Here is a 12,161-nt window from a genome sequence, read left to right as displayed (position 1 = left end):
AAAAAAAAAAAAAAAAAAAGAAAGAAAAGAAAAATAAACAAGAATTAATTCTATGCTGTTCTACACACATAACAGAAGAAGAGCTTTTCCTATCACAGAGAAAGACACAGTGCCTTTAAACAAGCTTCATAGGGCTGAAAAGGTGTATCAGGCATGAATAAATGCAGCAAACAATATTCTATGCTCAGCAACAGTGAGCTACTGAGGACACTTTTAAGTACTATACCATTTTCCATAGGTCCATTGTTTTTCATGGAGTATTATACAGCTGTGTACAAATGTACCCACAGCAAATCATAAAAGAGACAAACTGCTCTCCTAGACCAGGAAACAGAAACTCAATGTTCAAACTATTACTTATCAAATCAACTGTCTCTCTATTTTGACAATTTACTTGGAAACTAAGGAAACTAAGATCAAAGACCCTCAAAGACATATACACAAAAAATCCAACTCTGAAATTCAGAATGGAAAATAGAAGAACTTGGGAATAATGTGAGGCATATTTCCTTTCTTCTAACAGAGGCCATGCCTTTGGAAAAGGAGTAAATAAAATGAATGTGTGACCATAACAGCATCAAAATATAAGAAATTATTTTCTAAATCATGAGTAATAATACTAGAGCAATGAGCTTCAAGCAAGGGATAAAACACACTTCACAAGAACCGAAATAAATTGGCAGATGATTCATCAGCCAGATTAAGAAAGTTTTCAATTTAAAGAGAATTTCTCTATGTAGGAAAACTAGATATCTCAGGATGTTTAAAAAAATAAAATAAGGCAATAGTAGAAACGTTATCCAGTAACTTCCAAGAGTAAAAGGCAAAATGTAAGGACATCCTAGATTTAGCTTCAGATACATTAATGTAAAGAAAATAGATATAAATGAAATGCTGTGTATTTTTCATCCAATGAAGCAAATAAATTTAAAAAGTGAGCCGCATGATCAAACATGGTTTTGGACCAACATACTTTGCTTAAGTGGAACAGCTAAAAGAGGAGGATATAAAGAGCAGCATATACAAACAGCTATACGTATCTTCCTAGGAAGATGATGATGCAGTTTTCATCCTATCCTTAAACTTGTTTTTACCTTTAGTGTTGGGGATTGAACCCAGGGTCTTGGGCATGTTAAGCAAGCACTCTATCACTGAGATACACTAACAGCTTCCTTATCATATTCTTAAAGTGGTCTGTGACCCAAAAAAAGGATTAGGGACCACTTCTGATATAGAATGAACTCTTAAACTTGGTAAAAGGTCACAATAAATTATCTCTATGTCTTTCTGCCACCCCTAAAATTCATCAAATTAAATAATTATAATACTTTAAGTCCACAGGCAAACTGGGGAAAGGGCAGAAAAGCAGGAGTCTTGTTCATCAGGTTCTAGGAATGGCACAGAGTCAGGGACACCAACCTGAAGCAGATCAGGTGGCTGACAAGGGAGTGCTCATGAAGTTATCTGCCCCAAAATTGCAACACCAACACGGAACACTATTCATCACCAGTAACTCTTCTGGTTTTTAGCTTTTAAATCCAAAAACATGTTTTAGAGAAGACACAAACTAAATGTCTACTTACACTGACTTGTCAGTGTTGCTTGAAACAAAGGCTTAAGCCAAAAAGATAAGAAAACAAAAACCTAGATGTTATTAGGGACAGAGTTAAATTCTCCTTCTTCACGACTGTGTCCAGGGTTTGCACAATGTAGAATTCAATAGTTATCACATGCGGAACGAAAGACAGCTTCTAGCCAGGTATTTCTGATAGCATCTCTAAAGTTCTCACCTGGGCCAAGACACTTTCCATCTCTGATTTCTTCTCAGCAGAACACTTTTTATCAGACATCAATTTCTGTAAATGAGCTGTAAGAGAGGTGTTGACATGTGAACTTCAATCAATGGGTAAAAGGGACAATGCATTTTGAGTTTAAATGCTGAATAATTAAAAAACAAATATAAGAATAATGTTCTTAATTTAAATGAATCCTATAGCTGTTTTTATGGGGACAGTCAAGCTATTATCTAGATTCATTTACTAATTAGAAAAACTATTATCTGCATACAATTTTTTAAAACTTGCTCTGTATACTTAAGATCTGTTCCTTTTACTCTTTTTTAAGTTTTTATGCCCCAATAAAAAAATTTGATGGAAAAATTTTTGAGAAAAATAGTTTAACCTAAACCCTTTATCTTGAACACTAGTACTGTTTGACAGAGATAAAAAAAAAGAACAGACCTTTTAACAGATGGTCAGCCCGAAAACATTCTCCGTTCTTTACATCTTTCACCATGAAGTCTGCAAATTTGTCTACATGGCCAGAGGTCCTAAAGGAACAAATGCCAAGCCAATTTGTCATTTTCATACAAATTAATACACATAAATAGAATAACAATATAAGACGACCCCCCATAAGTGGTAGAGTGTTTATCATATGCAAGACCCTGAGTTTAGTCCCTGTTGCCCATCCCCCCCCACACACAAAATGTAATGTTATGGAGGGTATATAGCTCAGTGGTAGAGCACTTGTCTAGCATGCACCAGGACCTGGATTCAATTCTCAGCACTGAAAACAAAGGACAATACCCCTACAATATGTTTACCCATACTTGTGTATCTCAAAGTTGGAAGCTCCCATATCAGTGATAGTAATGTATCCATGAGAAATAGTAATGTATGTCACAGAAACTCTGCCTCAAATCTATTCTCATCCTCTCCCAAATTCTTCCTTCCCTTATGAAAAAAGATATTAACTAGGTCATACTTTTGCACAAACTGCCAGAAAGTCTATATTATGTTTCAAGATCAATTAGTGTGGTGAGCCGCTTCTGCCGTTTATGCAAATTATGGTCGCCATTACAAGATGGCGCTGGCTCCGCTGTGGTCTGTGACAAACAACTCCTTATTTGGGAGAGTTGGCGCATGACTTTTCATCACCCTATGAGAAAGCTCCACGTGGCTGCTTTGCATTGGGGCTTGAGATGCTTTATTAAGGCTGGGAGGGGCATCCGAGAGGGAGAAGAAGAACTATCAAGGACCTGAAATAAACTACTGAAAGAAGATTCCTGAGTGTTACGTCTTCCTTGCGGGCAAGGGGGCGCAACAAATTAGTACATAATATGCCATTATTATTAGTGATCTAAGCAAAGGCCAAAACAATTCGAAGTTTTACTAACCAAGAGTTACTTAATGATAGCATAGCATAGAACAATCTTAAGGTAAGTTTTCTGCCACTGAAAACTGTGCTGACACTGGTATTATCACTACCCAGTTCCTATTAGTGGAACAAGTAGTTAAAAGACATACTAGGCAAACATTCCACCACTGAGCTACACTCCCAACAATTATGATCTAAAGATCTATCATCAGGTATTCCTCTTATCATAACTGGCTGAAATTAAAAGAACTTAAAAGATTTTGATAATAAAAAATCACCTCTTTGCCATGTAACATTAAATGAATAGCAATGATACAAAGTGGTAAAAATTTCTCTTTCACAGTAACTGAAATCCTGCCCTTTCAATAATTTTGTTAGGACTGCACTGAAACTTTAATATAAACTATATTTTATTGAAAATGTATACAAACCTTTTCTCAGAACTCCTAAGAAATTACACTAAGGACAGACATAAAAATCTATCTATCAGTATGTTCAATGCCATGAAAATTCACAAACACCTTACATGCCGACAATATGGCACTAAATTATGGCTCATCCATAAAAACGGAACACTCTGCTGCATTAAAAATACTTCAGACCAGTATTTAGTGACATGAGTAATGTTCACTTACATTATAAGATAAAGCCAATGTGCTGCTAACACTCAAATACATAGGAATGTACAGAAAGAAAAGTGAAAGGATAAACCTAATGATGTTATAATTAACATGGTTACCGGAGCGGTAAGCATATTCTTTGTTTCAGTATTTTACAAATTTTCTACACGAACATGGGTGGTTTTTGTAATGAGAAAGTTACTTAAATATGTATGTTAAAAAACTTCCCCCTTCAAAGTAGAATCTTACTTTAAAACTGGCTCAGGGGTGAGCATGGTGCAGTCAATCTCCAGAATCTGCTCCTCTTGGATAAAGTGTTGTCTCCAGGTCTGGATAATATTGTTTTTCAAAGCACACCCAACTGGACCAAAGTCATACAAACCACTAACACCTGTAAAATACAAGATGTTATTCAGAACAAATAAAAACAAGGAAACATGAGAAACTACTACCTATAAGACTTCACATATACCCCTTGAAAAAGTTTTAAAGTCAACAGTTCAAATCTCTCAATACTTAAAGTCTTCCTTCCAGCCAGCTGACAGAAGTAAAATTTAAAAATTTCTTAGTTCATTTACAATTTTTTACATTTATAATTTCAAGTAGGATTAGTTCCAAATTGAAAGCAATAGAATATACAGAAAGCAGACCAAAAAACAGTTTATAGTTTTCTGTCATAGTAATTGTTGCTGGTATCTAAGCCACCAACATGCTTGAACACACATACACTTACATTTTTGCACACTTGTATGCTCACACACACTTCCATGGTTGCACATTGGCAAGCACACACACTTGCATACATGTGTTCATACACATAAATGCTTTCACTCACATGCTTACATGCATACATGTTTACATTCACACATTTGTACTTATACACTTACACCCACACACTTGCAAAACTGCATACTTAAATACTAACATGCTTGCACACTTACACTCATACAAACTTATTAAACAATTGCATACTTGCACAGACGTGCTTACAACTTACATGCTCTTACATTCACACACATATATAGGCATGCACACAAAGAACACACACATGCTCACACACATTAACACATGCAAAGTTATACACACATTCACACTCACAGGAACACACAACTCACACCCACTCACATGCCCACACAAATACACTTGCACAAATACACTCACATACACCCAGACACACTCACACATACACACGCATACATACACTCATATATATATACTCACAAAATATACATCCATAGCCCTACACACATACACATTTGCTCTCATATACAAAAATATTAACATTCTCACACATAGGCTCGGACACACACAAGTACAAACTCACGCAAACACACTCACACATCTACACTCACACTCATACATAAACACACATTCATTTACACATATCCTCACACACACATACACTCAAACACAGAATAGAATAGAATAGAATAGAATAGAATAGAATCCAGTGCCCTTGCATGGAGAGGCACCTTACAGCTAGACAGCACTACCAGATCAAGTACATGGCTCGTAGGTATTTTACTTCTGTTTGTTCAGAGTTGCCATTTGGTGTAATGACTCTTGTTTGTTCTCTCTGTCCTATTTATTCTTGAAGACTATTTTATTCTTGTAGTATATACAGATTGTTGGTACCTACGTATTAAGCATTTGATATATCTACGTATTAGTGCATTTATACACTCTTCTTAAAATGTGGTAGAGACTTGGGAGCAGTAAAGGGCCAACTGGCTAGCTTAGCTTAAAGCCATTAACCACAAAAGTGTTCTTTTATTAATCCCCTACCTCCATAAATAGCAAAAGCTTGATCATAGAAAAACCTTCTCTTCAAGGTATCTTCCATTTTTGACCTGTCAATAATGTCATCTTTGGGCTGTAATGCCAGCTCCTGTAAAAGGAAAAAAAAAAATTAAGTGTGTGATTGTACAAATGAATGGTAATTTGAATCTATAAATCTGAATTTAGTTTACTCCTCTGTAAAATTTAATATGAAATTTATCAAACAGATAACATTTTGATAAGTTAAAAAAAAATGGAAGCCTTATTTCCTCCCATCCTTTTAGTAACAGAAAAGACACCTTTACTTAATTATCTAGGAACATACATGATCATTTTCTTTTTTTAAAGAGAGACAGAGAGAGAGAGAATTTTTTTTAATATTTATTTTTTTTTAGTTTTCGGTGGACACAACATCTTTGTTTGTATGTGGTGCTGAGGATCGAACCCAGGCCGCACGCATGCCAGGCGAGCGCGCTACCGCTTGAGCCACATCCCCAGCCCATACATGATCATTTTCAAGATTATAAAACTAAGATTAGATGTAGATAATGACAAGCAATATTAGCAATACCTGACATTTAAGTGGATCTGTAAACTGGAGACTTAAAAACTTAAAACTACTAAGTTTCGCTATGGGAGGTTTACTGTTGAGGTGGGTACAAGATGGATCAAAAACATTATTTTTAGACATAGGAAATTTCATTTAAAAAGAGCACAATGCTTTTCAGGAAATTCAGGAAGCATACTGAGTGTAGGGTCTGGGAGGCAGGTTCAGGTGGGGGGAATCAGGGCTCAGGAGGGCTTTGTAGAAAAGATGATGCTTTTGAGTTACACTTTGAAAGGATAAGGAGTTTGCAAGGTAGTGGAGGAAAAGGCATTCTGGATAAAACAGATAAATCAAGTGACACTTATTCAGAAACTTTTCTAGGTCTCTCCCACCCAAAGAGATTACATAAAGATCAACACTCTTGTACCTACTTATGTTCCTATTTTAACACCCCAAGACTCACCTTTGCTTCCAATACCCTCTTACGGGCTTTAAGCTCAGCCACTGCTTTGTCTACATCCACTTGGGGTGCTTTATCTTCTTTCAGCTTTCGCACAAGATCTCCCTAGCCAAAAAACAGAATTTATATTCAGGATTGGTTTCAGGAGTCAAGATATGTTAGAATATTTTTTCTTTCAATCTTGGCAACGGAACCCAGGGTCTTGCACTTAGTGTTCTTACCACTGAACTTCACCCCTGGAAGGAATGTGTTTTTAAGCATGCTTTAAAAAAAAAAAAAAACATGTATAAGAACAATGCAATTAAAGTATTTACTATGAAAGAGGTCATTATGAATAACTGAAGGTCTCTGCCCTCTGTATTTATAATCCTGAAGAATACAGAGACAAATTAACAAAGATGAGCTCACACGGTGGATTTTTATGGGGGAGGGGGTAAAGAAGGTGGCAGTTTTTAAAAAAATCATATAGATCATACAGAAATGAATCACTGAAATTGAAAACTGACACAACAGGTCAAATAGTAGATCAGACAGAGCTAAAGAGAAGATTAGTGAGCTAGAAGACAGCACTAGAGAAATTACCCAGAACAGTATAAAAAAACAGTTTAAAATACGAGAGGTAAGTAGTCACAGAGAAGAAATAGTCTAAGAATTATCCAGCCAAAATGCAGAATAAAGAAATTATTTAAGAAGTAATATTTGAGAAGACAATAGTTATGAAATTTTCTGTAACTGCTCAAAGACATGAATTCTCAGATTCAAGAAGTACAAGAAATTCAAATACACAAAACAAAAATCCACGTGTAGACAAGCTGTAGTAAAACAGAGTATTTAAGAAGTGTTAAAGACTGAATTTAATCCCAAGCAAGTTGAAAACTTCTTTGAGCTTCCTCAACTATAAAATCAAGATGATAATAATTGCTAATTGGATTGTTATAAGAAGGCAATGAAGCTGGGTGTGGTGACAATGTATATAATCCAGTGGCCTGGGAAGCTGAGGCAGGAGGATCACAAACTCAAAGCCAGCCTCAGAAAGTTGGTGAGGCCCCAAGTAACTTATCAAGACCCTGTCTCAAAATAAAAAAATAAAGAAAGGGCTATAAATGTAGCTCAGTGGTTAAGGGCCCCTGGGTTCAATTCCTGGTTGGGAAAAAAAAAAAAAAAAAAGAGGAAGAAATAAAACACTTTATTAAATAAAGTAATTCTGCAGCACCTAATAGCAGAAATATAAAACGTAATAGCTGTTATTATGCTAAAAAGCAACTCAATTGTGTGTGGCGACAGATACTTCACACCCAATTTGTTACAAACTGAATTACTTCATTCTACTATGTTCTGTCTGATAATGGCTACAAATCTACTACTTTCAAAACAAGATATATCAAGTTATCCTTCTTAAGCTTCAACATCTGGTAACCTTCACTTTAAAATTTCCAATATAATCTCCCCCTTATGCTCCTAATAAACTAGGTTGCTACGAGATTACAGTTCATCTCCCACCTAAAGGTATCCAGACTAACATGAGGCCTGGCTCCAAGTTATCCTAATTCATGTTATTTCTCTGTCATTTAATAAGCCTTATTTCAAAATAGAAAGCCATCCCTGATTCGGTAACTGTTCCTAATTTGTACTTTCAATGATTATTCTCTAACCCAAAAAGAGTTTCTTCGCACTTAATGACATTATACTCCATCTTTTATGAAGCATTTCCAAATATCACAATCTGACAATTGCTCCTTGGGGACATTATTCCCCCTTGAAACTATCTCAAGTAGAGGCTGTTTTTCCCCCCACATTCCTCAAGGCCTGGAGAATGGACAGATATAGTCCTTATTACCCTCTATACTAAGTTGTTCCTCTTTTCTCCCACTGAAATCCCTGCTCCTTTGAAGGAAGGACCCGTTATCACACTTTTTTTCCTGGGCTGGCGTCATTTTCTAAGCTCCCACTGACTCTCTCCCTCCAATGAGTCTCCCTCTTGCACAGCCCATGCTCTTCAGAATGTCCAGCTCAGGAAGTGAAGAAACCGTCAGAAGTATCCTTCCACAGTTTTAAGATGCACTGCATCTTCCAGGAATGCGTGTGCGCATGTGTGTGTGTGTGTGTGTGTGTTACTGGGGATTGAACCCAGGTTCTTGTTGAGTAGCTGAAGCTGATCTGGAACTTGCAATCTTCCTGCCTCAGTCTCCTGAGTTGCTGGCAAGAAAATGTAATTTAAAAGAAGACTATCTTGTTTGAGAATTTTACAAAGAGTTGTTCATTCTTCAAGGAAAATGTCATTCATTATTTGAAAAAATAAAACACAAGATATCACCAATGCAGCTGGTATCTAAGCCACCAACAATCTACCTTATCAGTACACATTTATAGCAACTACATTCACAGTAAATCTATGTACAGGTGTAAGGATCTGCTTACTGCATTATAACTCTCAGTGGAGTCAAACCCAGAATTTATATATCAAAATACATATTACTTTATTGCATTTATAGCATTATTTGTACATATTTTTATTAGAGCAATGATTATTCTCTAACCCATAGTAGGTGGATTCATTTTGACAAAATTATACACGCATGGAATTTCATTTCGATCCCCTCTCATCCTCTCCTCACCCTGTTCTCCTTTCTCTACTCTGATGATCTTCCTTGTGCTCATTTTTTGGTTCTTTCTACTTATACATAAAAGTATAACTCACTATGGCATCTTACATATGCATATAATGTGATTTTGTTAAATTCATTCTGCATTTCCTCTCCTTTCTCATCCCTCCTCCCTCCCTTGCAATCTCCTCCTCCTACTCACTGATCTATCTTCCTGATATCAGATACACCCCTCCTTTTTTCCTTATTTTGCTCTAGCTTCCACATAATAGATAATTTTGACCCTTGACTTTTGGGTCTGACTTATTTCATTTAGCATGAAGTTTTCCATTTCCATCCTTACCAGCAAATGCCATAATTTTATTCTTCTTTATGGCTGAAATCACCCTATGGCTTATTTATTTACATGCAATTTTATCTACCCATCTTTTTTTGGGGGTACCAGGGATTGAACTAAGGGGCACAACCATTGTGTATATATATCACATTTTCTTAATCCATGCATCTATTCACAGGAATCTGGGCTCACATAACGGCTCTTGTGCATTATGCTGCTCTAAACATTGAGGTGGCTATATTGCTACAGTATTTTTTAGTCCTCTTAGATAAACAACCAGGAGCAGGATGGCTGGTTCATGTGGTGATTCCATTCCTACTTTTTTAAGGAATCTCCATACTGCTTTACAGAGTAGTTGAAGTAATTTGCAGTCCTATCAATAATGTATGTTTCCCCCCACATCCTCAATAGCATCATGACTGGTATTCTTGTTGTACACATATGTTTAATTAAATTTAGGTAGATATTTTGTATGAATTTCACAAAGAACAGAAATGAGAAATTCTAAAACATTTGGTATAAAGAGGACACTGGAGTCTAATATAGTCAAGAGCCATGAATTTAGTTACACCCCATTCTCTTGTCTTATCCAAATTAGTCTGGCCTGTTATTTTGCAGTTTTTATTCTATTATCCTGATCTCTCTGGCTAAAGCAACAACCCCAGTCACCTTCTAACTTCATTGTATCTTATTACAATACCTGAAATCACCCTACAGGTTATTTATTTACATGCAATTTTATCTACTCATCTTTTTTTTTTTGGCAGGGCAGGGGGTACCAGGGATTGAACTAAGGGGCACTCAACCACTGAAACACATCCCCAGCCCTATTTTGTATTTTATTTAGAGACAGGGTCTCACTGAGTTGCTTACTTTTGCTGAGGCTGGCTTTGAACTCACAATCCTCCTGCCTCAACCTCCTGAGCCTCTGGGATTACAAGCATGTGCCAGGGCACACAGCTTCTACAATCATTTTAAAGTAGGCTTGTTTAGGACAGAATTTCTGCCATTTCAATACTGGCACTCAACTATTTGTTGATTGAAATCACAACTTAAACCTAGAAGAGTGCTAAGCAATTAGCATTTAGCACTACTGGTTTATTCTTCACTCTCTCAGTGGATCTTTCCCTTCCTCTATCTTTCAAAACTCAGTACACATTTATACCAATGTGTATGTGTGTTACTGGGGATTGAACCTGTTCACCAATACCACTTTCTGGTGGAGAAATGAAGCCTATATGAGCCTTTGCTCTGAAGGGGTGGTAGTAGTTCCTTCTGAATGTCAAAGAAGTAAACAAGTCCCTCTCTTCAACTCCCTCTGTGTCATTTCCTCCTCAAGCTTCTCAAAGGGAATTGGCAAACAAGGCTGCAAGCAAACAGGTAGGAAAAATGTTAAATTCACCGCCCTGAATCACTTTTTGTTTTTTAAGGTTTGGGCACAGAATTAGGCACACATGTTCAAGCAGAAGCCATCTACAACATGGAAACAGCATGAAAGTAATGAGTCCTAAACTGAGTTCACCACCTCTGGTGTACCAGTGAAGAAAAGAAATATTCATATTATTCTCAATAGTGGATTAGAATCATGATTTATAATGACCCAATCCTGAAAACAAAAGCACTGGAGGTATGGGAGCCAGAGTTGTGGCTCAGTGGTAGAGTGCTTGCCTGGCATGTGTGCTACCTAGGGTTTGATCCTCAGCACTGCATATAAACAAATAAAAAACACCCAAATAAATGAAATATATTATATTATACACACACACACACACACACACACACACACAAACAATACACACACAAATAAAAGGCTGGAGACATGGCTCTAGGTTCAATCCCTAGTACCAAAAAAAAGAAAGAAAGAAAACGAACGAACTGAAGGTTTCCTAGACATACAATGAAAGTTCTTAAGGATTCCTAGTTTCTAATTATTTTCCTGAGACTGAGGCAGGAGTTTCACAATTTCAAGGCCATCCTGAACAACTTAATGAGAAATTAAAAAAAAAAAAAAAGCGGGGTGGGGGGGGGGTGGTCTAGGGATATAGTTCAGTGGTACAGCACTCCAAAATTCAAACCCCAGTACTACAAAAAAAAAAAAAACTGAAAGAAAATTTTAAGTGCTGAAACACATCACACATCTACATATCTATTAATATGTTATTTACACAATAAACCATCAGTTACAGACCTCCTTCAAGAATCATTTAAAAAGGCGTTTCTATCATCTAACCAAATTCAGAAGATATCAATTTTCTCATAGAGATTCAAAATATCATCAAACCGACTAATCATCTGCAATCCAATAAGCCATCAGTTCAGAACAATACCTAACATCTCACCAAGTACTTAGGATATACTGGGCAGCATTATCAGCACTTTACACAAACTTCTCATTTTAACTTTTGAAACTCCATTTCCATATTGTAGATGATGAACTAACAAAAAGTTAAGTCATTTGCCTAATGACAGCAAAGTCAGGATCCAAACTTTGGAAATATAACTTCAGAGTCTACACTCTCTGAATTAGGCTACACTGCCACCAGTATTTAATCAAAAATAGGCAGGGATATAAAGAAAACCCATCAAGCAATTCTTCAAAACTTTTCTATGTTGACAAATTCCACCACAGATTTAAAAAAAAAAAAAAAAAAAAAAG

General features: G+C 36.3%; 1 protein-coding gene across 1 annotated transcript in view; it reads right to left on the bottom strand.

The window, feature by feature from the left end:
• Positions 1 to 12,161, bottom strand: part of Gars1 (glycyl-tRNA synthetase 1) — a 40,594-nt gene that overhangs the window by 24,703 nt on the left and 3,730 nt on the right. The window contains exons 2-6 of the mRNA XM_015490189.2: positions 6,569 to 6,670; positions 5,565 to 5,667; positions 4,029 to 4,170; positions 2,241 to 2,329; positions 1,791 to 1,867 (exon numbers count right to left, since the gene is read on the bottom strand). Of these exons, the coding sequence (XP_015345675.1) occupies positions 1,791 to 1,867; positions 2,241 to 2,329; positions 4,029 to 4,170; positions 5,565 to 5,667; positions 6,569 to 6,670 (513 nt within the window). The remainder of the gene's footprint in view (positions 1 to 1,790; positions 1,868 to 2,240; positions 2,330 to 4,028; positions 4,171 to 5,564; positions 5,668 to 6,568; positions 6,671 to 12,161) is intronic.

Source organism: Marmota marmota, unplaced genomic scaffold (genome assembly GCF_001458135.2).
Source record: "Marmota marmota marmota unplaced genomic scaffold, marMar, whole genome shotgun sequence".
Classification (NCBI taxonomy): Eukaryota; Metazoa; Chordata; class Mammalia; order Rodentia; family Sciuridae; genus Marmota; species Marmota marmota.
Note: the sequence above shows the minus strand (reverse complement) of the source record. Positions and strands in the feature narration are given on the sequence as shown.